The 25,952-nt window shown below is 52.9% G+C and overlaps 3 protein-coding genes across 7 annotated transcripts in view; 1 reads left to right on the top strand and 2 right to left on the bottom strand.

Moving 5' to 3' along the window:
- The window catches only part of Ubxn11 (UBX domain protein 11), a 26,592-nt gene extending 11,558 nt beyond the window's left edge, over positions 1-15,034 (top strand). For 2 of the 4 annotated variants that reach the window (XM_050152887.1, XM_050152877.1), the window contains 11 exons: positions 1,471-1,571; positions 2,359-2,413; positions 2,809-2,885; positions 6,018-6,144; positions 11,628-11,842; positions 12,062-12,139; positions 13,073-13,193; positions 13,304-13,407; positions 14,421-14,494; positions 14,595-14,735; positions 14,816-15,034. In XM_050152887.1, coding sequence (XP_050008844.1) covers positions 1,471-1,571; positions 2,359-2,413; positions 2,809-2,885; positions 6,018-6,144; positions 11,628-11,842; positions 12,062-12,139; positions 13,073-13,193; positions 13,304-13,407; positions 14,421-14,494; positions 14,595-14,735; positions 14,816-14,954 — 1,232 coding nt within the window. In that variant the 3' untranslated portion in view covers positions 14,955-15,034. Of the gene's footprint in view, positions 1-192; positions 349-1,470; positions 1,572-2,358; positions 2,414-2,808; positions 2,886-6,017; positions 6,145-11,627; positions 11,843-12,061; positions 12,140-13,072; positions 13,194-13,303; positions 13,408-14,420; positions 14,495-14,594; positions 14,736-14,815 lie in introns of all 4 variants that reach the window. The other 2 variants (XM_050152893.1, XM_050152902.1) reach the window with 2 other exon arrangements.
- Positions 15,035-15,631: 597 nt separating this feature from the next.
- Positions 15,632-17,039, bottom strand: Sh3bgrl3 (SH3 domain binding glutamate rich protein like 3). Its single transcript, XM_050152915.1, has 3 exons — positions 16,872-17,039; positions 16,167-16,334; positions 15,632-16,048 (listed from the first exon to the last, which is right to left on the bottom strand). The coding sequence occupies exons 1-3, from the start codon at positions 16,917-16,919 to the stop codon at positions 15,983-15,985; spliced, it is 282 nt and encodes a 93-aa protein (XP_050008872.1). The 5' UTR covers positions 16,920-17,039; the 3' UTR covers positions 15,632-15,982.
- A 1,068-nt stretch (positions 17,040-18,107) lies between these two features.
- Cep85 (centrosomal protein 85) overlaps positions 18,108-25,952 on the bottom strand; it is a 38,398-nt gene continuing 30,553 nt past the window's right edge. For both annotated transcript variants that reach the window (XM_050152857.1, XM_050152865.1), the window contains 5 exons: positions 25,197-25,290; positions 24,267-24,317; positions 22,414-22,521; positions 21,148-21,373; positions 18,108-19,589 (listed from right to left, as the gene is read on the bottom strand). In XM_050152857.1, coding sequence (XP_050008814.1) covers positions 19,429-19,589; positions 21,148-21,373; positions 22,414-22,521; positions 24,267-24,317; positions 25,197-25,290 — 640 coding nt within the window. In that variant the 3' untranslated portion in view covers positions 18,108-19,428. The remainder of the gene's footprint in view (positions 19,590-21,147; positions 21,374-22,413; positions 22,522-24,266; positions 24,318-25,196; positions 25,291-25,952) is intronic.

Below are 25,952 nucleotides of genomic sequence, written 5' to 3'. Positions count from 1 at the left end.
TTTAGGCTGGCCTCAGACTCACTAAGTAGCCATGGATGACCTTGAACTTCTGGTCCTCCTGTTGGGATGAAAGTGGCACAGCACCACCCTGGTTCCGGGCTTGATTTGGAGCATTTGCAGTGTACAGACAAGCTGAAGTAGGAGTCCAGTGTCCCCCACCTCATAGCAGCTGAGCTCTCACCGTGGTCACAGACAGGCACAGAAGGGCATCTCGGATGAGCAGACTAGAGGGAACCCAGAGGTCCTGACCCTGACCGCAGATCTAGCTCCTGATCTAGCTCCGTCAGTGCCCCTGCAGCCCTAATGATAAGGAAGCACAGACAGTTATGGCTGCACCTCTGAGCACGGGTAAAGTATTAATCCCCTTAACATCTCTCTCTCCTACATTCCGGTCTCCTCAGCGGTTCCAGTGTCTCTCAGAATGATTTTCCCCTGATCTGGGGCCTGGGAGGCACGCGGCTTCATGCATCGCTGCAGTATTATCTGTGCCTCTTTAGATCTTTAAAGCAGCCATGTTAGCTTTTGTATTTTCAACAGGATTTCACTGTGTGCCCCTGCTGGCCTAGAACTCATTCTGCAGACCAGGCTGGCCTCCAACTCACAGCTCTCCCTACCTCTTCCTCCCGAGTGTTGGGATTAAAGGTGTGCACCACCACGCCCATTTGCCAAAATCCCATCCACTTGTGTTGGAAAATACAGGGGCGTTGGGTGATTATCTATTTATTTAGTGTGTGTGTTCCTGTGGTCACACACAAGGTTGAGCGTGTATGTGTCCACAACTCTTTCTTCCATCACGTGGATTCCAGGAATCCAACTCAGGTCACCAGTCTTGATGGCAAGGAGATGGCGGGTGGGTAAAAGTACTCGTGAATGCAAGAGGCCCTGCAGTCAAGCCCCAGCATCCACATAAAGCCTTGTCATGGCTCTGTATGTTTTAACTCCACCAGAAGAGGTCAGAGACAGGTGGATTGTGGGAGTTTCTGGCCAGCTAGCCTACCCCAAACAGCAATCTTTAGGTTCAGCATTTGCCTAGCATGTATATGGCCCTAGTTTGCCCCACCACTGCCACCAAAAAAAAAAAAAAAAAAGTGAGTGATAGAGGAAGGCACCCATGTCCTCTTTTGCCTCTGCATGTGTGTGCATGGAAATATATAAGCCTGCACACACACACACACACACACACACACACACGACTTAAATGACGTAGCCTATGTATTGCACTGATGCGTGCCCCTGGAACAAGTTGCTACACCCCACCCAGCTTCACAAAGTCGCCTGTAGCCCACTGACTTCACAGCCCACTGTGGGGTTGGCGTGAGCTGCTCCGTGTAAAGAGCTTCAAGGCCCATGACTGAACATTACTGCTGTTGGGGCTGCTCCTTCCGTCCTTGCGGCCCTCTCCCTCTCTGGCCCTTCCCATGTCAGCCTCAGCTCCAGACCTGAGCACTAGAAACTTTGTCCACTTGACAGTCCCTGTATTCAATGACTCGGATCTGATGACCACCATGGGCAGGAAGCTGCGGGAGCTGGAGCAACAGCTGAAGGTCCAGAATGATGAGATACTGTCCAAGGTAAGGGCTGAGGCAGGAGACAGCCAGGGAGGACTGTTTCCTTGAATGGAACAGCCTGTTTTTTTAAAAAATATTTTTAAAAAACTACTTGTCGGGCCGTGGTGGCGCACGCCTTTAATCCCAGCACTTGGGAGGCAGAGACAGGAGGATCTTTGTGAGTTCGAGACCAGCCTGGTCTACAAGAGCTAGTTCCAGGACAGGCTCCAAAGCCACAGAGAAACCCTGTCTTGAGAAAAAAAAATTATTGATTTTTATTTTCCGTGTATTGATGTTTTGCCTGCATGTATGGCTGTGTGTGAGAGATGTTGGAATTATAAACAGTTGTGAGCTGCCATGTGGGTGCTGAGAATTGAACCTGGGTCCTCTGGAAGGGTCCTTTAGAAAAGCAGTCAGTGCTCTTAACCACTGAGCCATCTCTCCAGCCCCAGAATAGCCTGCTTTGATGGCAAGCCATGACCTGTGGATGATCTTGGTCTCCATGAGTTTAGGAGAAGGCAGAGCCTGGTAGAATGTGGGCTGGGAAGTTAGCAGGCTGGTGAGCAGAGCGGGGAGCTTGACACTGGGCCCAAGATGGGCTAGGCCTTTCCTCAGCTAGTGTGACTATCAGAGAGATTGGGTGATCAAGGCTCAGAGCAGGGGCTATACCGAAGGGCAATAAGGACAGGTTTATGCTCAAAGGCCAAAGATATGGCTCATCCATGGGGAGGGCTAAAGTTACCTCATTACTACCCTGTGGGGTTCTGGGACCCACCAGGACTTGCACTCACTCTGAGTTTCACTGCTTCAGGACCAGAAGATCCTGGCCCTGGAGGATTTGGTGAAGACCCTTCAGCAGAACCAGGGTAAGAAGCCCTGAGTCAGGTACCTGCTTGGGTCCCTGAACCGTGGGAGCCTGGACAGTGGTTTGGGAATCAAGACTCCAGGGGCTTCAGGCAGACTCCTGGTAGGGTCTGGACAGATGGGACGAGAGGGACAATAACCCTTCACCCCATGCTGTTAAGAGCATGGGGGGGGGCACGCTCCAGTGGAAGAAGGGATGGCTGGCTCTCGAAAGTCAGTTCAGGCAAACCCACTACCACCACCTCCACCTCCACCTCCACCTCCACCACTCAGGGTTAAGAGAGAGATCAGCGAGACCAGCTCAGGGGTGGTTCTCAGAGGATCCCCAGAAGCCCTTCGGGCAGAGCTCTTGCCAGCCTCTAGGTTGTGGCAGTAGACTCACTCGCTTCTTCTCCAGGAGGCAATGCAACACAGAGGCAGGAGGAACTTGAGACACAGTGCATTCAGCTGCAACGGCAGGTTGGCGAGATGGAGGTGAGAGGTCAGGCTCGGTGGAATGTGTAGCCAGGCCCCTTTCCCTTGTCTCAGCTGCCTGGAAGGATTTGCTTGAGCCCCTCACCATCTTCTGGGGCCCTGCCTGCTTCCCTGCTCTGGGCTGACCTGGGGTTTAGAGCCAGGGCAGGTATCCAGCACCATAGCGCACTACTCCTTTGCGGCCGACACAGACTCTGAAAGGCCTAACTTACTCCTGATTTCACCTGTTCTGCTCCAGCGCTGCTGCTCTGTGGCTAGCCCTCCTCCCTCACAGAGCCCTCCTCCCTCCTCACACAGCCCTCCTCCCTCACACAGCCCTCCTCCCTCCTCACACAGCCCTCCTCCCTCACACAGCCCTCCTCCCTCCTCACACAGCCCTCCTCCCTCACACAGCCCTCCTCCCTCCTCACACAGTCCTCCTCCCTCACACAGCCCTCCTCCCTCCTCACACAGCCCTCCTCCCTCACACAGAGCTGCTCTACTCTCCAGCCACTCTGCCTTCCTAATTCTTTCCCACCTTAGGCCCCTGGCCCACACTGTTCTCTTCATGGACCAAATCCCATCTTCTCCTGGAGAAGCCCTTAAAGCCCCTTCTGATGTGGACCAGTGTGGGCTCTTCTTCATCCTCTGCTTTCCTGGGGCCTCATCTCTGAGGGACCTCTAAGAACCTGGACCTAGTGCTAGGTGGTCCTCATGATTTATTTATTTTTTTTCGAGACAGGGTCTCTTTGTAGCTTTGGAGTCTGTCCTGGAACTAGCTCTTTTAGACCAGGCTGGTCTTGAACTCACAGATATTTGCTTACCTCTGCCTCCCGAGTGCTGGGATTAAAGTCGTGTGCCACCACCACCTGGTGGCCATGACTTCTTTACCCATTGATTTGGTCACCTCAGTCATTTTTCCACTCAGCATTGCAGTCAAGCTTCAAGGCTTGAGTTGGAAGGCACTGGATGTTCAGAAGGTTCCAGTATTCCTGCCTGCTTGGCAGGCGCAGTGCCTCGGTCCTCTGCTGGCCCCCTCCTGAGGCCTTGCTGGAAGGCAGTGGCTCAGTCTCCAAGCAGAAGACTTTCCAAAGCCCTGTCCATGATACCAGCACCTGCAGCCCATTGCAGATGTTCACATCTGGGGTTGTGGGTGGCAACTGCAGGTGTGCCTGAACTACCTTCTGGGAATGTGTAGCCTGTGAGGCAGGGCCACAGCCTCGCAGCCAAGTGCACCCCTGGCTCCAGCATGCACCTTCGCATGTTTATTGAACAAACATCAATTGAACAAACCTAAAGTGTTTATCCTGTTTGACACTCCAGCCATTAGGCTCGTGTCATCTGTAAAACAAGACACAGTCTGCAGCAGCGGAGAGACACGTGTGGCTAGCAGTAGGTGTGAGAGACAGTGGGAGGAGCCACTGCAAGCAGATCTGGGAAGGGGCGGGGCCTGCGAGGGTCTAAGCAGAGAAGGAAGGCTCCACCTGCTCACGTCTGGTTGTGAAGGTCCTGTGAAGAGGGAGAAAGAGGTCAGGTCAAAGGGGCCTCGCTGTGGGCTCTGTTTGAGGGAGTCTGTGCACGTGGGCAGAGCCCTAAAGGAGAGTGGTGGCGGCAGGGTGCTGGCAGCCTCGTAGGTGCAGGAAGTGGAAATGGGACAGAAGCAGCCATGTATGTGGAGGGAGGGAACCAGCCTTGTTGAAAGACAGACTGACTCCGGAGTTTGGCGGCAGCAGGAGTAGAAGACCTGACAGACAGCCTCTGTGTGGGACAGAGGTGGGGAGGAGGCCATGACAGCTTGGGTTAGAGTGAGAGCCTGAGCTAGAATACCGAGGGCTGGGGTGGCACCAAGCGCCTTGCTGTGGGTCCTACAACAGAGAGGAGTGGGGCATGGAGGTTGGTAGCTAGAGAGGTACGGCCTGCTGGGATGGGGGAGGTCTGGGGCAGTGTGGGCTCAGGCTTGTCGGTATGCGTGGATTTGGACATCTGCGTAGCTGTGAGGTGAGTGGGAGTCAAGCTCAGAGGTGAAAGCCTCACTGACTGTGGATTTGGGTTCTGTCTTTATGTAAGGAGGGGTGGACAAGAGCCATGCAAAGGGAGAGTGGTCAGGGCTGGGCACGAGGAACCTCGCAGGTGGGGGGGGGTAGAAGTGGCACAGAAGCAGTGAGAGGGAAATCAGCTGTTGAGAGAAGTGGAGACCGATGGCGTCAGGGCCCACAGCGGCAGGCAATTGATAGCCGCACCCCTTACCCCTGAGTGAGCTGCGCACTGAAGAGCTGGCCAAGAAGGACACACCTTTAGTCCAGCCCTTGGGAGGCAGAGGCAGGGGGATCTGAGACCAGCCCGGTCTACAGAGTGAGTTCTAGGACAGGCAGGGCTCCACAGAGAAACCCTGTCTGGAAACATGCCCCCCCCCCAAAAAAAAATAAATAAAAAGTATATGCAACTCCTCCTGGGCTGGGGAGGAGATGGTTCAGTCAGTAAAGTGTTTGCTTCATGCATGAGGACCTTTGTCCTGTCCCTAGAATCCATTAAAACAGAAAAAAGGAAAAGAAGGCAGGAATGGTTTCATGGAGTTAACCATCCTGGAGCTGGGAAGACAGTCAGGTGGAACTCATTAGCCAGCGTGACCCAGGCAGCAGCCAGCCCCTTGAGTGAAAAACACCACGGCAGACAGTGCTTGAGGAGGTGACGCCAGCCTGTCCTCTGGGCCCACACACAAGTGCATCTGTGCATGTGCACTGTACACACCTAGAACCACAGACATGTGAGCTGTGCACACCAAGTCTGTGTCAGGAAGGAGAGGGAGGCTCACTCCTGTGGAGCAGGTGTCCTTGCCACCTCCTCGTGTTAGGCCAGACCCGCACTGTCCCCAGAGTTGCAGTGGCCAGTGTTAAGGAGTTCTTGGGTCACGTACTGTGTTAAGTACTTGACGTGAGAGGTCTACTGGGCACAATGAAACAGGTGCTGGCATGCGCCCTCAGAGGGAAGAAGCCCGCTGCTTTAGAGGGTCAAGGGCTTCCACAGTCACAGGCTGGAAGTGGCTGGAGTCTTTTGTCCAGGCCGCTCTGCGCTGAGAACATCTGGGTTGGACTGGTGCTCTCCATGGAAACTGGGCAGGTGGTGCCTACCACATCTCGCTCTTCTTGCCCACAGCGTTTCCTCAGTGACTATGGCTTGCAGTGGGTGGGCGAGCCCATGGACCAGGAGGACTCAGAGGAAAAGATAGCCTCTGAAAATGATGAGCGAGACTGGATGACGGCCAAGAAGTTCTGGAAGCCAGGTACAGTAGAGCATCTGCCCTGGCCCCCTTCAGCAACTCCCTGTTGGCCTGCCACTATCCCAGAGGCCCTTTGTTTCAAGCCCTGGCCTCTCAGTATTGGGGTGGAGATGGGGCTGCTGATTTACCAACACCTTGCCCCTGACCCAGGGAAAGCCCGAGGTCTCCCTCCCTGGTCTCACTTGGGTCTCTACCTGCTCATCTGCCAAGGACTACAGAGACCCAGACTTACTAGATATTTGATGCTTTTTGTTTTGTTTTGTTTTTGAGACAGGGTTTCTATGTGTAACAGCCCTGGTTGTTCTGGAACCCTTTTTGTAGAACAGGCTGACCTTGAAATCACCTGCCTTTGCCTCTGAATTGCTGCCTTAAAGGTTAACACCACTACCACCTAAGGTCACTGTCTTTAAACAAACAAAAACAAAACCTCACAAAACCTGGCGTGGTAGTTCACACCTGTCTGTAATCCCTGCACTTGGAAGGCTGGGTCAGGAAGATTGAGAGTTCAAGGCAGCCTAGACTAGTAGAGGTCCTGTGGTTGGCAACGGGAGGGGGTGAAGAGTGGAAGCCCGCCCTCTGACTGGAAGCCCCTATCTAGTTCCCAGGGCTCAGCCTCCTCCTAGGGTCCCACTGAAGGCTCATGTGTGCATCAGGACATGGGAATCTGGTTTGATGGGCACTGATTTTCATGTGGGTTTTGTTGTTTTAATTTGTTTCTTTTTTGGCAACAGAGACTCTGTTTCTCTGTAGCCCTGGCTGTCCTGGAACTCACTCTGTAGATCAAGCTGGCCTCAATCATGAGATCTGCCTGCCTCTGCATCATTTTTCATGTTTAATCACTGATATTTAGTGGGCTCCCAACCCACTTTGTCCTTAGATTCAGGTCCAAAAAGCTGTTTCTGAAATGGGGCCCATTTTCACCTCTACACTTCGGAATCTAACTCAGATCCTCATGTCTACTCCACCACCTGTTCAGGGGTGGCTTGTGGCTTAGGCAAGCCACTTCCCTTCCCTGAGCCTCAAGTTCATCAACAAAATGGGGCGCACATTGTCACCCTCAGGGTTTTACCAATAGCAAATGAGTCACATGCGGAGGCCCGTGCATGTCATGTTCTGTCCCAGACTCCAAAGGAAACAAGTGCCCTGGGAACCGAAGCAGCATTCCCAAAGGGACTGTCTAGAAGGTGACAACAGCGTAGCTGTCGAAGTGTCCTTTAGATAAAGACCGGAGTCTAGGGCTGAGGGCGTGGCTCAGTTGGTAGGGTGTTTACCTGTAATGCACAAAGCCTGGGTTCCTTTCCTGGCACCTGGTAAGCCAGGCAGAGTGATGCAGGCTTGCAGTCTCAACACGCAGGAGGTGGCGACAGGAGGATCAGGAGTTAAAGATTGTCCGCAGCTAGGAGGAGGCAGTTCTGAGGACAGCATGGGTTACAGGAGTCCCTATCTCAAAGATCAAACATGGGGCTAGGAAGATAGATGGCTGAGGGCTAAGATGCCCTTGCTCTGCCTCCAAGTGCTGTGATTAAAGGCATGTTCCACTACCATGCCTGGCTCTTTTACAGCTTTCAAAGTGTTTTGAATAAACAACTTTAGCATGGACCAAAGGGTATTCCATTTTATAGATGGGCAGACTAAGGCAGAGTATCTGAAGACTAATGGAGGGGGCTGAGAGCCCACTGGGAGGTGGCCCAATCATTTGATAGAAGGTGAGGCAGTGCTGGTGTGGAGGACAAGAGGAGACAGAGGAGAGACAAGTCAGAGGTGGCTTGGACCGTGCCTATGACAAGATGTTAGGGAGCAGTGCGGCCCCAGGCCATGGGAAGCACCTGAGGGCCTGCTAGGCAGATCTATGGATCAGACCAGAGCAGCCCAGGGCGTGTGCCCTGGTCACAGTCCTCTAGGCCTGAGTCCCCAGCAGATGGCTGTGGGTACTAGGACGCTGAAGGCTGATGTTTCCTAGTGTCGTCCCTGGTGTCCACCCTGTGAGGTGAGGCTCTCTCTGCTTCACGTGCCCCTCCCATCCTGGAGAGCAGCCTTCCTCCTGGCCCAAAGGTGTCTCTGGCCTCCTTTAGGAGGGGCTGGACCAGATGGCTGGTGTCTGAACATGTCTTCTACTTGTCCCCTGTGCCCCACAGCCTGCCCTCTAGCAGGCATCATGTGTGTTCTGTTCTGTTGGTGCAGCTCCCCAGCTAAAGCCCCCTGTGGAGGCCACCATTGCCTTCCATCTGGGAGCTCCTGGGCACAGAGCTCGCTGCACTTGCATTGTTCTTGCCTTTCCGTGTGGAAGGGGCCTTTAGTTCTTCCTGCCACATGAGGAAATGTTTTCCATTTCTAGAAGCTTTTCCTCCTTAGAACTCCCTCTTGTGTCAGGGACTAGCCCGGCTCTGTCCCTGGGGTCCTCCGCTGCCTCATTGCTGGGCACTGATTTTACCTATTTTGCTGGCTATCACTTCCCACAGACTGCCAGTGGGCAGGAGGGCCAGAACGCCAGTTTTGGGCCAAAGGGAGTAATTAGAATGTTCTAGATCCAGAACTTTTGCCTGGCCACAACACACGACAGGTCTTGGGCCTCAGGGATAAGCACATGGGTGGGCTTGGTGCTCTTCACTCTCCCGTCTGTCTTCAGATGCCCACCCTCCCCACACATTGCTGGCCAACCTGTCTTTGCTAGCTTTCTGCCCAAGTCCCAAGCCCCTGAGTCTGGTTGGTGCTTTCCACATTCCTAGGTCAGGAGGCCACGCCGGCAGCCTGTTTGATTTGCCTTGGGTAGACACGCTTCTCCTACACTTGCTTCTGTCTCGAACCCTAGCCCCTCTAGAGTATGGCCTGGAGGACAGGACTCTAGAGAGTGTTGATGCTCCCAGAGCCCAGCAGAGCCACGCTCCTGACAGTGGCAGGCAGATACACAGGTGCTCCCGTGGGTTGGCACAAGCTTCTAGGACATCCAGCTGGGTCAGGTTAGGGTTCAAGGAGTGCCCAGCAGTCGGAAGGCAAATAGTCACACAAAATGACAAAGAGTGTGTGACGGGCCCAGGGGATGGGCTCGGGCTACAGGAACCAGGCAGAAGAGCCAGGGGGTCCCTGCAAGGTTCTCAGAGGAGGTGGGCTTGGTGCAGCCTGTGCCCACAGTAAGTTGGGAGGCCCAACAGCATTTCCTAAGACAGGGAGCTGTCCTCCTACACAAGAAGAAGCTGAGGCAGAGAAGCCTGCTTGCCGAGGCCACGGAGCTCACAAGCAGCAGCCATGCCAGTGTGGCCCTTGGGGGCCAGGGAAGTGGCAAGTGGGGAGAGGCTGGGTTGGTACTTGAGGGGGAGGCATGGCCACTGAGAGCTGAATGAGTCATGCGGTCTCTGCAAGGCTTACATGGAAAATGACACCTCACACGGCCCTATTTCCTCATGGGGGGGGGGTGTTCACTGATTTGACAGCTGCCCTGTGCTGACCACACCAGGCCCCTCCTGTCCTACTCCCCAAGTGCTTTTTCCTGGAGCCGTGATTCTCCCTGGGAGCCCTAGCTTCCCTACTGTCTTTGCACCCTATGGCAGCCCAGCCCAGCCGACCTCCTCTGCCCTCTTCCTGGCCCGGCCAGGTTTCTCTTACTTTCTAGGCAGGAAATAGACCAGTTCCTCACTTCCTCTGTCTCTCCCTGCCCTAGTCCTTCCCATTCTTCCTTCCCTCCCCACCCTTCGAGACAGGGTTTCTCTGTGTAACAGCCGTAGCTGTTCTGGAACTAGCTCTTGTAGACCAGGCTGGCCTCGAACTCACAGAGATTTGCCTGCCTCTGCTTCCCAAGTGCTGGAATTAAAGGCCTGTGCCACCACCACCCTGCCCTCACCTCTTCATCTATGAAATGCCCTGCTTCTGGTCTCCAGTCCCGGCCCTCCAGGCCAGCCTTCTGAAGCAAACTTGCCGTCAGTATTTCTTAGCATTGTCCAGTCTGTCTCCTTGCCCTGCCCATCCCATGTCTGTCTTGGCCTTACGGGAGATACTTTCTGGTTTGTTTTTTGTTGTTTTGTTTTGTTCTTAAACTAACTGTAAAGGAAAGCAATGTCAAACCATTGTGGGGCAGGGGGTATAATGCAGTTGGCAGAGCGCTTGCTTCCCATCCATGAGGTTTACTTCCCAGTGTCATGTAAACTGGGCTGCTGGTGCACACAGCAGGGAAGACTGCGCATAGCCCTTCAGATGGTAGCCAGTGCCAAGGAGAAAGAAAGGCTGGCAGAGGGCCTAGGGCTCGTCAGCTGCAGAGACAACAGGAAGCACAGCCCCTGTACCTGTAGGTCTTTCTACTTGGGAGAGAGCAGTTGCATCGCCAACACCCTGTCCCACATCCTGCCACAGCCTGGCTGTCCTGGTGAAGACAGCTTTCACAGAGCCCACAGCCAGATGTGTGCTGGAGGCTTGTACTCGAGGGGCGGGGCCCCAGCTGGCATCCCTCCTGCCCACCACCCTTTCTTCTGGCCCCTTTGTGGCCGTCCTGATCATGTTGTCGACACCCTCTCGGACTGTGCACAGCCATGTGTGCAGGCAGCAGTTTCCAGAGGAGCCAGAGTCTGGCAGGTTCTCAGAGTGAGGCCCAGAAGTCGTCACACCTGTGCAGCAGCTGGCCCAGCATCCTGACAGTCACCTACCCCCCTCTTGCCCACCTCCTCCTGACGATGCAGCTGGGTCCTAAGTCCTCTAGCTTTCCAGATGGCCTGAGCTGAGTCATTTTGCACTTTTCTGATGCCGTTTCCTCATGCATATAGTGGAGATTAAACAGCCCCTGCCTCCCAGCCTTTGGGTTGGCCCAAGGACCATTTGTGCAAGGTAGAGCTGGTGACCAGTGATCGGACGTGGATAGTTCAGGCTGTTCCAAGTTAGCCCTCATGTGGCCATTTCCTTGGCACCTGTAGCCGCCCTGGGAGGCCGCAGCTACTGGCATCCCATTCTAGCCCCAAGCACTGTGGTAAGGCCACACAGGAGGAAGTGCAGAGCTGGGATTTGAATCCTCAAAGCTTTGATTCAGGGCTGGGAGCTTTGCCAACCCAGTGCCTGGCATAGATCTAGTATCAAACTTGGCTTTTGGTCTTAATGCTGTGCACATCTAAGAAGCTACCAAACTCTCTCTGGTCTCAGTTTCCATCTCTGACAGTGGGAAGGAGTATAACCCTTACAGGGTAGGAACCTATGTGGAGGAAATGGGACGATGGACATTAAGCCCTTGACCCAAAGTAAGTGCCCTGCTAGGTGTGATGACACTCACGTCATCCCAGCACTTGGAATGTGGAGGCAGGAGGATCAGAAAGCATTCAAGGTCATCCTTAGTATATAGTTCAAGACTACATGAACCAGGGCTCAAATAAGCAAACAGTTCAAAGTATTCGCACTGCCCCTTTAGGAATTGAGGCCTCTTCTCAGTGCGGGAGGGTTCCCCAGAGACAGCTGCCAGGGTACAAGCAGCCACAGAGGCTTATGGGCATCTACTTTTTTTTTTTTTTGGCCAGGAGATTCTTTAGTACCTCCTGAGGTGGACTTTGACAGACTGCTGGCCAGCCTGCAGGACCTGAGTGAGCTGGTGTCGGAGGGAGAGGCCCAGGTGACACCAATGCCCGGTGGGGCACAGCTCCGTACCCTAGAGCCCATCCCACTAAAGCTCTACCGGAATGGCATTATGATGTTTGACGGGCCCTTCCGCCCCTTCTATGATCCCTCCACACAGGTAGGATGGGGCTGTGGGGCCCAGGGAGACGTGGAGCCAGCTCACTGCATTAGCGTGTCCTCCACCGAGTACACAGGCCCCACCTCTCCAGTTTCAGAGTTCTCAGTAGTTCAAGAGTATGATGCTTAGGGTTTGCCAACTAAGTAGGTAGCAGGTTTGGGCATAGCATGGCACAGCATGGCATAGCATGGCTACAGAGGCCTGTTCACTCTCCTGCAGCGCTGCCTCCGGGACATACTGGATGGCTTCTTTCCCACAGAGCTCCAGCGGCTGTATCCTGATGGAGTCCCCTTTAAGGTAACCAGTGGCTCCTCAACCCACCCCTTCCCTGTGTGCTTTGAAGAGACTGGGGAAAGCTTGCTCAGGGATCAGCTATCCTAAGAGGGAGTCTTTCACTCTGGGGACCCAGTCGGGATGTCCTGCAGGAAGGGGAGGGAGCAGAGAGTCGAGGCTGTCATGGCCAGAGCAGCCATGAGGTCCCCCCCCCCCCCAGCTGAGCAGCAGACTGTGCCCTCTGCTGGCATCTTGAAGGTACAGCATTGGCTTGAGACCACTACTCTGCCCTCCCCAGCATTCAGGAACACCAAGATGTCCTGAGGTTCTAGAGGAATCTACACTGCACAGGGAGCATAGTTTTCTCCAGAAGCTTTGGAAACCACTTGGCTGGGGTAGAAGTGGGGCATGAGTTGCAAACAATGAAAGGAGGCAGGGCTGGCTGGGCTGCGAGGACAGGAGTGGAGCCCATGTGTTGCCAGGGCTGAGTGAGAGGAAGGTTGTCGTCATGGGGACCAGGAGGCAGCAGGTTCCAGAGGCGGGTATCTCCACAGTGAGGGTGTGTGCCATCATGATGCAAAGGAGTGTGAGTCATGACTGGGGGGGTTTGAGAGTTCTGTGTGGAGACAGCCTTGGAACGGCCTGGACAGGGCAACTGTGGAGACCACAGTGATAGCGGCTGCCCTGCAGACTAGACTGGAGCAGGGCTCTGCCCTGTCCTGACACTCATTGCCTTGTGTGACCAGCTTCCAGTGTGTGGGGGGTCGGCAGGCAGTACTATGGCTTCAGCTAGCATGAGTAAGGGGCGCTTGCACAAACGGAGCCTGAGGCGGTAGCAGAGACTTGAACTGTGGTTCTCTTGGGTTATTCTCGAGGCCTTTGGGCAAATGGGTGGGGGTAAGGCTGCAGAGCTGAGGAGCTGGGTTCCCTGCTTCTGTGGCCCTTCCTTCCTGCCAGGTAAGCGACCTGCGCAATCAGGTCTTCCCAGAGGATGGGCTGGGCTCCTTCCCAGGTGAGGGTCGCGTGGTGGGCCGGCAGAAAATGCACAAGGCCTCGGACAGGGTGGAGGATACTTCAGGTAAGCTGGGCCCCACGGCTGGCTGGGGGGCTGTGCAGAGCAAGTCCAGGTAGCCTCTGCCAGCCCTTGCTGTCCCTCCTGGGCTAAGGTTCCCGATGCCCTCTCTGCAGGCTCCAGGATGACTGCTGAGAAATTCCTGAACAGGCTTCCCAAGTGTGTCATCCGACAAGGCGAGGTGATTGACATCCGGGGCCCCATCAGGGACACCTTGCAGGTGAGGCCTGCCCTAATTCCCCAGCTTTCTCCAGGGGACGTTTTCACCAACCTCGGCTCAGCCTACAGTGTCTTGCCCGGAGGCTCAGGCCTATAGGCCCAAGCAGAGGTCAGGATGGCAAGAGCACCCTCAGAACTGTACGGCGTCTCTGTGGAGCTGGTGCTCTACTCCACAGGGCAGCTGGGGTGAGGGGACGAGCCCAAGGCCCGGGGCATGTCCTTGAACTTGGCCTAGGAGCTCCTTCTCAACTGTCCTGCAGGCCTTTCAGATGCCACGAGTTCATTATCTTCTGCCATCACCCCGCTCTTCTCCCCAGGTCTCCACCCAAGGCTGTTTCCAACTCATCTTTGCCCAAGTTGTCTTGTCCAGTCTGGCCACCCCTCGAGCTCCTGGCTGCAGCCCACCTCCCTAGTCTAGGCTGCAGGGTGTCTCATACCTTTTCTGTGCTGACCTTCCCACCGCCCTCCTGCTCCTGCTAGCCATGGCCCTCAGCAGGGACTGCCTGGGGATTCTTGGAGAAAGCCAAGGCCCTTATCCTGGCCCTGAACATCCATTTTGTACCAGTGCCCTCCCCATTTCTAGCCTTCCCTCCCTTCTTTCCTGTCTCCTTGTTTCCTTGCTTTGAGACCTGTAAACTGCTGCCAGGCCCCGACTGCATCCCTCTTTCAGGCTCTTGTTGCTTGGGATCTTTGTGCAGTAGGGAGTTCCTGCCCTGCTCCATTTCAGATAATTGCTACTCATCCTTCAGGCTCGGCTCAGTGTCTTCCCTGAGCTAAGGCTAGGTTAGGTCCCCAAGCCTGGCCATCATCTGGGTGGGCTTGTCTCTTACATCGGACCAGAAGAATGATGGTGTTGCCTTCCAGAGCCTCCTTCCCTTTACACACAACACGCCAGCTCTCTGGCTCATGGGCTCCTCCATTCCTGCTCAAGAATGAGCCGGTCCTCTCTAAGGGCGGAGGGAACGATATAGGTGGGACCTAGGGCTCCGTCCACTTTTCATTGCTGCTTTCCAGAGCTGCTGCCCAATGCCTGCCCGGATCCAGGAGATCATAGTGGAGACACCCGCCTTGGCTTCTGAGCGGCAGAGGTGAGGGCTGGGCAGAGGTGAGGGCTGGGCAGAGGTGAGAGCAGGGTAGAGGGGAAAGGACCTGGGAGCTGGGGAGCACTGAGGGCCTTTGGACCTGCAGGAGCCAGGAGTCACCCACCATGCCAGTGCCTCCGCTCTCCATGTTGCGCATCAAGTCTGAGAACGGGGAGCAGGCCTTCCTATTGATGATGCGGCCTGAGGACACCATAGGCGATGTGCGCAACCTCTTAGCAAAGGCCAGGTGGGTATGAGGCAGGGCTGGGGGCTGCAGGGCGTCCCTGGTCCCATGGCGTAACTCGATGTACTCTGATGAACACCCAGGGACATGGACGCAGCCACCTTTGAGATCTTCAGCACCTTTCCACCCACGGTCTACCGGGATGATGCGCTCACCCTGAAGGCCGCAGGCCTGGTTCCCAATGCAACACTGCTGTTACGGGCTCCAAGAGCCCAGCCATAAAACCCCAGCTTTGGTACTGGCTCTGGCCCCCACGCTGGCCCAGGCTCACTTCCCTGAATAAAGTGCCGCCCCTGACATGAGCTCTACAGGCTCTCTAGACAGGGCTGTCTTGAGGGAAGGCTGGGCTAGGGAGGGGGTGGTACAGATGCTCAGGCCTGTAACTGGAGCCCCATCTGGCTCTTTGTCCCCTAGGTTCCTTTTTCTCCCAAGCTGTGCTAAGTGGGTTGGCATTGTCTCAGCTGGGGCAGGGAAGCTTCACTGGAGGTAAGGCCTCTGAAAACAGCCCGATGCTCATGCAGACACTCTCCATACTGTGTACAGACCACTGCCACCACCACCTCCATGCTCCCGGTCTGATGCAGCTGCAGCTGTACCTCCCGTGACGCCCACACCCAACCACCTCCAACACAGTCTCCCTCCAACCGGAGGCTGTTCTGGGGCAGCCACCCTCACTGTCAGGAAGGCAGGAGAACACCGGAACCTGCATGGGAATTGAGGGTGACTCAGCTACCATGTCGAGAAAGTCCATGTCAGCCATGGTCATGTTACCTGACACAGACAAGCACATGCTTCACACGCACACACAGAGACAGCAACACTTTAGCACTGCTCTGAGCCGACCAGAACCACCACCTCTGCCATGCAGGGACCTAGGACACCACAACCAGACAGGCTGCTCCAGTGGAACGGGCATTTAATCGTCTCTAGGATGCTCCCAAGAGCGAGTGCGGGGCCTTTGGCAGAGCCCTGACTGACGGAACTAAGAGAAATACCCATTAGGCAGTGCCAGGCAGGGAGGTAGCCCCAAGGCCTGGCTGGGGACAAGCCAGCACTGGGGCTGTGCTTAAGACAATCTCTGAGACCAGTTGGTGAGTAAGGAATGTTGCCTCTGTGGGAAGGGGGAGGACACAGAAAGGGCTTGGGTTTGCCAGGAAAGACTCCAAGGTCAGATTAGGAATGACAGGGAGTTGGTCACAAGGTCCCTCAAGGCCTGGTGAGGAGTTGGTAGGGACTGTGGCCATCCCTGCTCAGGCCAGTTTCAGGAACTCTTGCAGTGTGTTCTGTTCCACGGCCTCCACGAAGAGTTCATAGTCCTGAGGGAGGAGGTAGTCACCTGAGTGCAGATGCAGGGGACCCTACTGCTTTACCCAGGTCTGACCCTGGCTGCAAGTCCTCCAACACCTCCCAGACCCCAAACCCCAAACCCCATACCCCACAGTACTGGTCCCCGTTGACAATCTGGGGTGGGGTGGCCTTGGGGTTGCCCGCCAAGGCTCGCATCTCATCTCGGAGGGCGTTGTCCTGGGAGATGTCCACTAGCTGGTACTGGATCCGCTTCCCGTCTAGGATGCGGGTCACCTCACTCTGCTGGGACTTGATCTAGGGGCAGAGGATTGACACAGTCGGCAGGCAAGCTGGAAAATTTATGGAAGGAACTCTGGTCCGGTGTTAGCAGGAGCTTTTGTCCTCCTGACCACTCTACGGGGAGATTCTGGGCACTAAGGGATGGGAAGGGTCCAAGGATGAAGGGATCACCTACAGGAGTCTCAGAGAAGACAGCCAAGTCCTGGGTAAGTCAGGGAAGCTGGACTCGCCAGAGCCAGGCCCTACAGCATTAAAACCCTCCTCCTCCACAGCCTCACAGTGGAGAGGAAGCGGGGATTAAGGAGGTGTGTGTAGGGGGTGTACAAGAGAATGGGTGACCCCATAATGGTGGATGGGAGTGGGAAGCTCATGCTGGGATGCCGAAGGCTCCCTGATGTGTGGAGGGACAGTGGGCCGCGTCCCCCGGACTAGACCTGGGAGGCCATACCCTGTACCTCACTGCCTCCATCGTGGGGGCGGCTCCCGGGAGCCGGTTGGGAGCACAGGGAGACCGCCCGCCTTCCCCGGGCGCCCGCCCAGGCACACACTTACTTCACGAGAGCCGGTGACCGACGTGCTGTAGACGCGCAGACCACTCATGCTGCAGGAAGGGGACACGCAAAACCAACCGAGGGATGGTGGGAGCGGCAGCCGCTCGGCTAGGAACGACGCTGCCGCCGCGCTTGGGAGCGGTTTCCTTCCTGCTCCGCCCGCGAGTCAGTGCGCTCGGGGCCAATGAGCTGCGCAGGCGGGCAAGGCGGGGCGTGCATGACACCGCCCTGCGCTGGAGGCGCCCTCCCTGCTCTGCTCCGTGGCCTGGAGCCTAGAGGACCCCCCTCCTCAGCAGCTGTTGGCTGCGGTCAGCTCTTTCGGACTTGGGGCTCACTGCCTGTGGCTGGGGAGGGACCAAATGGCAGAACGGTTCGGCTAAAAACTTTTCCCAGTTTACCCGGGTTTTGAACGTCCAGTGCTCAGCGCAGTGCCACCCTTGTCTCCAGGAGGTCCCTTAATAGTACAGCTCAGTATGGAACTTCTGAAGGAGGGGCAGTTTCCAAGCTCAGGAACCTCAGCAAGGGCGGCGGTGGGATGGTGGGGGCGCTGGGAGGGGCACTGCAGCCTCGACACTTTCCCTCAAGCACCTCCACTCAAACAGGCTCTGACAAGAAAGGGTGGTGGCTGTAAACTGGGGCCACACCCTTCCAAAGCCAGATGGAGAAGGAGGTAAGAAGCTGCAGGACAGCTCACTGGTGTATGGAGGCAAAGGCTAATGCCACGTCTTGAAAGTCTGCCTCCAACTGGCCCTTGGTAGAGATCCATAGCTAGTTTTGGGGTAGTCCCAGCTCAACTCTTGTTGAAATTACACCCCGTGGCTTTAAATATTAGGAATTAAGCTGATGAGGTGGGATAGAGTCCAGCACCCACCCCAATTTTGGAGCAAGCGGTTAGGTTCACTATAGCTCCCCTCAGTAGAGCTAGTACTATATTGGTGAAGGCCCCGGAAGCCAGTCCTGCCCTCTGAGGCAAACTGTCTATCTGGTTATGGGGAAGTTACGTCCTCAGAAACCCAGAAGTGCTGACTTCCGAGGTCTGGTTTAACTCTGCAGTGACCACTGGCTGGTGGGGAGTGTGGGCCGACTTCATCTGTCCCCACCCAGACAAAGCAGAAGTGGGAAGAGATTCAGACAGCAAGCTGGATCTGTCTGAAGCCAGTGAATTAGTCTTTGGCTCCCTAAAACAAAGCGAGGGCTGGGCAAGGGATGCCAGGAGGCAACGAGAAACTGAAGCATCTGTTAAATGTTTTATTCTGTAATCAAAATAGGCAATACAAACCAGTTGACATAACAAAGATTCATATAAATAACTTTATAAACTTTACAAAGAAAAAAATACCCGTGAGCATGAAGGCTGGGCTCCCAATGACATAGGGGTGGACACCAACCAGGCAGCTCTGGTTTTAGGAGACAGAAGCCCAGAGGCTGAGGTATCCAGCCGGCTGTGGCTACTCTGAAGGTAAGCCATCCATAAATAAAACACAAAACATAGGAAAACACTTAAAAAGAAGGCCACTTGGGCCAGCCCTGGAGGTCCAGGAACCTTTCAACAGGCCAGAGGCTTAGCAAAAGTCCTGTCATGGCTGCCTCTGAAACCCTCAAACTAGACGTTCAGGGCTGGTCCAACAACCAGATAAAACAGACCATCCCTAAATCAGGAGGCAAGAAAAACCAAAAAGCTGAGGGTCCAAAGGCCCTCGTGAAACACAGAACCCCAGGAAACACTGAACACTTTTATTTTAGAGATGACCCACACTAAAAAGCTCTGAACTCTCAAGGAGTCAGAGAGGGAAAAGGAAATTCCCCCCACCCCAAACAAGAGGCACAAATCAGGGCTAGTTACAGCCCTAACCTTGGGAAGGGGTGAGCAGCTTGACAGTTGCCCTGTGGTCTTCTGGGGAAATGACTATCCAACCTGGGAACCACAGGGCAATACCAGAGGAGTCTGCACTTAGCCCAAATGGGGCTGACCACATGCCAGGGCTCCAGGGGCACAGAGCTTCCTGTAAAAGACAGCAGGCAGGCTCAAGAGCCCTGCTGTAGTCCCTAAGCCAGCAATCCTAGGGGAACTTTGCTAAGGGGTAGAAAACCCTGAGGCCTCTGTGGGAATAACAGCCCTGAGGAAGCAGGTGCCTGAGAAAACCAGCTGATTTCCCAGGAAGGCTGACACACGAGGCCCGAGAATCCTCAAAAGGTTGCTACTTCTGCCTAACCTCCTAGGCCTATCTGAGTAGAGGATCAGCAGGACCAAGGTGTGGAGCAGGAATGAACATGGATCATCCTGGAGGATGGAGAGGGAGGTGAGCAGCCTGTTTGCTTCTGATTTATCAGTTGAATCAGCAAAAAGGTTAATTAGTAACTCAGCCTCTAAGAGTACGGTAACAGGTAAAACATAACCAGTAAGGCAAAGCCAGTGTACAGCAAAACAGGCAGACTCTTCACATCAACCCTGACCCAAGATACAGGCTCTCCCCTCTGGGTGCAGCAGCAGAAGGCAGGATTGTCAGGCAGGAACCTTCTGTCGAGGCTAGTAGCAGCCAGGTCCTCCCTGGCACTCCTCACTGTGTGGCACAGTTTTCTCCCATGTCCTGGGCATATCTGTCTGACAGGCTGGTCCTTAAGTCCTCGATGTCATGACGCAGCTGCTGAACCTCTTCTAGTTTTCTCCTGATCACATCTGGCTTCTGCAAATCTAGCTGAGTCCCTGGGAGCTGGGTGGCTAAGGAGAAGAGGATTTTAAGAGTGTTAGACAATCAGTTGACTGAAACTTCATGAGGAATGACAAGACTAGTAAGCTGTCTTTCTTGTTTGTTTTTTGAGACAGGGTTTCTCTGTAGCGTTGGAGCCTGTCCTGGAACTAGCTCTTATTTATTAAAGATTTCTGTCTCTTCACCCCTGGCCGCCGCCTCCCCTTTTCCTCCCCCTTCCCCAATCAAGTCCCCCTCCCTCGTCAGCCCAAAGAGCAATCAGGGTTCCCTGCCCTGTGGGAAGTCCAAGGACCACCCACCTCCATCCAGGTCTAGTAAGGTGAGCATCCAAACTGTCTAGGCTCCCACAAAACCAATAGGTGCAGTAGGATCAAAAACCCATTGCCATTGTTCTTGAGGTCTCAGTAGCCCTCATTGTCCACTATGTTCAGCGAGACCGGTTTTAACCCAGGCTTTTTTCAGACCCTGGCCAGCTGGCCTTGGTGAGTTTCCGATAGAACATCCCCATTGTCTCAGTGTGTGGGCGCACCCCTCGCGGTCCTGAGTTCCTTGCTCGTGCTCTCTCCTTCTGCTCCTGATTTGGACCTTGAGATTTCAGTCCAGTGCTCCAATGTGGGTCTCTGTCTCCTTTCATCGCCTGATGAAGGTTAATATTCAGGAGGATGCCTATATGTTTTTCTTTGGGTTCTCCTTCTTATTTAGCTTCTCTAAGAACCTGAATTATAGGCTCAATGTCCTTTATGGCTAGAAACCAAATATGGAACTAGCTCTTGTAGACCAGGCTGGCCTCAAATTCATCTGCCTACCTCTGCCTCCCGAGTGCTGGGATTAAAGGAGTAAGGTGTTCTTAAAGCACTATGATCTTAGGATACAGTTTTCCCCCTCCAGTACTAAGGACTGAACCAGGGTTTTGCTTATACTAAGGATTCAACTACAAACTAAAGCTCCTAACTTAGGTTTCTATCCTCCCCTGCCACCCTGACAAAATGGCCAGCAGCCAGCCTGATAACAGGCTGTCAGAGGAATAGAGAGGGCAAGGGAGACAGTAAGACTGCTAGCGGCCACTGGGTGTGGGACTGGGAAAGGTAAGAGACCTGAAGATCCAGGCATCTTGCCAGCTCCCCTCCACTCCCATTTTCAGACATGACATTTAAAAGAACAAGCTGGTAGGTAGCTGGGTGGTGGTGGCACATGCCTTTAATCCCAGCACTCAGGAGGCAGAAGCAAGCAGATCTCTGTGACTTTGAGGCCAGCTTGTCTATGGAGTGAGTTTCAGGATAGTCAGGGCTGCACAGAGAAACCTTGTCTCGAAATACCAAAAGGAAAAAAAAAATAAATAAAAAAGGCTGGAAATAGTGAGCTGATAATTTGTTGCCTAAGGCCTGCTTTCTGTTTGTCCTCCATGCAAGCATCCTCTAAGGAGGCCTGTTTGTGAAACACTTAATGAACACTTACTTTGCCAACTCCCACAAGGCAATGAATGGCCAGACCTATGCACCTGGTTCACAATTACCTTAAGGATAGCAAAGTTGGATGGGTGAGAGAATGAAGGCCCTTTTGATGACTCACAGTGAATGCCTAGGAGCAGAGAGAGGTTAGGGTTATGGCCTTGGGCCCTTTGGGTCACAATGCTGCAGACAGCTTGCAGATCTTGAAGGCAAATGGCCAATTCCTGGTGCAGCTCATAAGCCAGCTGGGCCGCATCTGGTGAAGACGGGGACCCTGGTTGGGCCTGGCGCAAGTGCTCTTGCAGTGTTAGATTCTTCTCAATCAGGTCCTGGTTTTGCACTGAGAGCTAAGCAAACAGATGGATAACTGATTAAGACCCAAAGAGAGGCAAGGATCTGTGTATTTGAATGTGCATGGGTGTGAAGGGGAAATTTACTCACATTGTTACTCCCCATTGTTACCCACACAGGCTTCTTGCCACCTTCCCCTCCCTACAACCCCTAGCACCTCCTCTACAAACACTAGCTCCTCCTGTGTGTAGGCTGAGCCCAGGCCCTTAGGGACCCAGCACTGGGGAGGAAACTATTCCTCAGCAGGATCTGAGTCATCGGCCTCCAGGTTTCGGTCCAGGAACCAGAGAAGATGCTCCCACCCCCTAGGAACTCTATCTGAAGCCAGTCCTTCAGCCAACTCTGTTAGCTAGGCTATTAGAGATGGCTGAACGTGAACAGTGAAACCTGAGAAGACACTGGTTTCAATCTCGCCCTGCCACCCTGACAAAAGTGGCCAGCAGCCAGCCTGATAACAGGCTGTCAGAGGAATAGAGAGGGCAAGGGACAGAGTAGGAGTGCTAGCTGGGTGTGGGGCTGGGAAAGTGAGAGACAGCCTGTCCCCACCCCCACCCCTTTATTTCTGAGACAGGGTATAACAAAGCCACATAACCCAGTCTGGCCTCAAACTTCCTACATAGCTGAGGATGACCTTGAACTTCTGATGCTCCTGTCTCCTTCACCTTCCAAGTGTAGGGATTACAAGTATGTACCACTACCCCAAGGTTATAGCTCAGGGCTTCATGCATGCAAAACAATTACCCTATCAATTGAACTATATTCCCTGGAGGTCAAGAGGATGACTACAAGTTCAAAGCCAGTCTGGTTTATTACTCTGTATCAAACAAAGGTGGTTAGGGAATATAGTTCAATTGATATGACTATGGCCTCTCTGAAACAGTTCTAGGGCCTTTAATATACAAGATAACGCAATGTTACTATCCATTCCTTTGTTAAGAAGCTCACAGTCCCTTCTACACTCTTTTAGGGTAAGAATGAGGTGGGCAGATAGAGAAATCAGATTCCTGGAGGCTCTATGGACCCAGTCAATGCTTACCTCCTTCACGGCTGTGCGCATCTGCTGCAGGGCTGTCTCCCTCCTCTGTGCCTCCTCTCTCAGGGCCTGGCTTATTCCTTCTTCTTGAGTTAATTCTTCCTTTAGGCTCTAGAGACCACACAGTGAGATATTATGCAGAACTACCAAGGGTACTAGATCTGATCTGGATGGTATCAACTCTCACCTGGGCTACACAGTGAAGCCCACCCTGCCACACAGCTGCTTTAAGGGTGATTATGAGAAGAGCTTGGACCTGTCACTTTCCATTTAAACCAGGGCTGTCCACCTTCCTAATGCTGCAACCCTTTAATGTGTTATAAATGATAATGTAAATATCTGTGCTTTCAGATAGTCTTAGGTCTGTGAAAGCGTCTTTTGATCCCAAAGGGATCGTGACCTACAGGCTGAGAACCACCAATTTAAACCCTTTCACTTAATAAGCCATTAACACCTAAAGCCCTGGCATGTGTGACTATCTCCCGACAACAAGAACTGAAAGAGGTGAATTACACAGACACAGCTGGAAAGGCAAGCCTGTAGCCTGCAGCTTCTTTGGTGCATTTCGAATTTGGTGTGAAACCCTTTTATTCTGTGCGTATGTATGTATGTATATGTATCACACACAGAGATATAGTGTGTGTGTTACCTGTGTGGGTCTGCATGTGTGTAAGTAAACATGCACATGTACACTGTGTGGAGGTCAGAGGGTCATGTGTCTTTTCTTGATTTCTCTCCAGCTCATCCTGCATCTGGCTCAACGACTGGCACTGGAATCACAGCTGGGCTGTCACACTCACCTAGCACTAACATGGTGCTGGGATCAGAACTTTGGTCCTGACACACAAGAAGTGCTTTTTCTATTAACCCATAACTCCAGCCCCTGGGGTAAAACCTTTTAGAGTTCAAAAAACCTGAGTAAATCAACTTCAATCAAGATTTCTTGGAGAATACAATTAATGAACACTCCTACTCTGGCCCGAAATAGGAACCAGGAGTCATCGCTGGTTCTTTCCTTTTGTTTTTTTTTCTTTCAAGACAGGGTTTCTCTGTAGCTTTTGAGCCTGTCCTGGAACTAGCTCTGTAGATCAGGCTGGTCTCAAACTCAGAGATCCGCCTGCCTCTGCCTCCCGAGTGTTGGGATTAAAGGTGTGCGCCACCACTGCCCGGCCTTTCCTATTTTTGAAACCCCTGCTCCTGTCAGTCACTGACTCCTCCGAAGGGTTACTTTCATCTGTCTTCTTAGATCCCTGTTACCGTGCCTTGGCCACATTACACATCGCTTCACTAGGTTTTCTGCAACAGTCCCTGGCTGTCTCTTTCTAGGATATCAATCTTCCAGGAGAGCCTGAACTGCAAGCCTCAGCATACCACACCATAACTAAACGCTCTAACAAGATTCCCATCACCCACTAAAGATAATAGTATACACTAATGTTCACACAGATGAAAGCATCTGACATTTCTCACAATGTGTCCCCACTGGCAGGCAGTACATGGCTGTACTTCAATCGTATCAAACTGCTTTACAGGTTCATGATGTCCTCCTACCATCCTACTCAGCTCCTCTTTGCCTAGCTAAGGAGTCATCATTCATGCTCAGGGTCTCCAGAAACTTGTCCTTGACCTCCCCTCCTTTCACAAACTCTTCTGAGTTCACCCCTAAGATGGTATAAGCCTGGCTCGCAGAGAACTGTGCTTAAATGTCTATCCTGTCTCCTCAGCACTGTTTCATTTTTCTTGTGTACCAAACAACAAGCAGATGACATGGCTGAGAAGGCAATCAAAGGTTAAGCTGAATTCCAAGTTTCAACCATTTAAGTCCTATCCACCATGGGCCAAAGCCTCCTGCTCACCTGGACTTGAGAGTGCAGCTGCTCTATCTTCAGCTGTTGCCTCTCCACGATCTGAAAGGCAAAGTTATCAAGAAAGCAAGAAAGGCTACAAGCACAAGGCTGATGTGCGTGAGGATCTTTGATCCAATGCCAGCTACCACCCGTTCTAAGACCACGGTGAGGACTGGTTAGCATGACCTACAGAATCTAACTCAGACTCCCAGTCTTCCTTACTACTTTCAGACCTTGGACTCTGTTCTAGTCAGAGTCTTACAGAGAACTGCAACAGTTCACATGAGCACTTCTAGGGTAAGGGACCTTCACCTAATTAACTGCAGGTCAGTGGAATTAACTTTATACATACCCAAGACACATCAAGGTTCTTTGGAAAAGGACAAATTTAGCTTTCCGAGTCTCCCTATCCAGAGCTACAATGGGTATGAGTTTAGAGTTTTGGTCATAGTAACCTATCCAAGCAGAGAACACAAATAGTCCCAGCTTTCTGTGCCTCCAGAGCTAACCGTCTCTGACCCATTTCTGCTAACCTGTAACCTGTCTTACCAGCAGGTTACTGGATCTCTATTATTTGCTGAGTTGAGAAACTGGGCTACCTCATTGGTTATAACATTCTGATGATCTTTAGCAGTTAAGTTTCTCCAGGACCTGAACCATGACTTCAGGGCACCTGGGCTTCAGTACATCATTTTGATTCATCTGAGGGGCATGATGACCCTAGCTTTTGCATGTATTCATAATAAGGAACTTACTTGATATAAGACTGAATACCTAAAATACAAACTTACTATACAGGGCTTACTTCTCAGAAGAGAGAAAAGCTCTTGGGAGCAGATCCCTAGATGGCTTAAGACAGAATTCCTGATTTTTTCCCAGTACACAATCTCTTCTTTCCTCCCAATCTACCCAGGCCAGAGCCCAGAAACCATTAATCACCTTTCGGAGGGAATCACACTCCTTTTGCTGGGATTCCATTTCCTCTGGGAGACCTTCTTCACTGGCATCCTCCACAGACTGTTCATCTTGCAAGCTGAAAGAAAAAGTATTCTTCTAGAACTATGAAATCAGAATCATTGTGGCTTTGGTTCTTGGTTCTATTATTTTCTGTCTTTGCAGCAAAACAGTTCCACCTTCCTCCCAAAGCTGAGAATGATGTGATACAGGTTATCTCTGAGAAAAGATACTCAATGCATTCAGTTTCCTTTTTTAGGGGCCAGAATCTATATAATATACCATCAATTCCTTATTTGCCAAAGACTCTTGCATTCTGTTTTGATTATTAAGATTTGAGCCAGGTGGTGGTGGCACACGCCTTTAATCCCAGCACTTGGGAGGCAGAGGCAAGCAGATCTCTGTGAGTTGGAGGCCAGTCTGGTGTCCAACAGAGTTAGAAGCTAGCATGAGTCTGTGACAGAGCTGGTAAGCAGCATTTCTCTAGGTCCCTGCTTTCTCCCAATGGAAGCAGGAGATGAAATAAAGCCTTTCGTCCCCGATAACGGCTTTTAGTCAGTGCATTTTTATCACAGCAACAGAGATGAAACAACAACAGTCCTCCAATTCTGACTCCACCCAATACTTCCTCCAATTGGCCCCTTGTAATCACTTTTTTTTTAAAAAAAGATTTATTTATTATCAAGTCTGTGTTCAGCCTCCACGTAAGCCTGCAGGCCAGAAGAGGGCACCAGATCTCAT

Source organism: Alexandromys fortis, unplaced genomic scaffold (assembly GCF_014885135.2).
Source record: "Alexandromys fortis isolate MF-2015 unplaced genomic scaffold, M_Fortis_MF-2015_v1.1 scaffold_26, whole genome shotgun sequence".
Lineage (NCBI taxonomy): Eukaryota > Metazoa > Chordata > Mammalia > Rodentia > Cricetidae > Alexandromys > Alexandromys fortis.
Note: the sequence above shows the minus strand (reverse complement) of the source record. Positions and strands in the feature narration are given on the sequence as shown.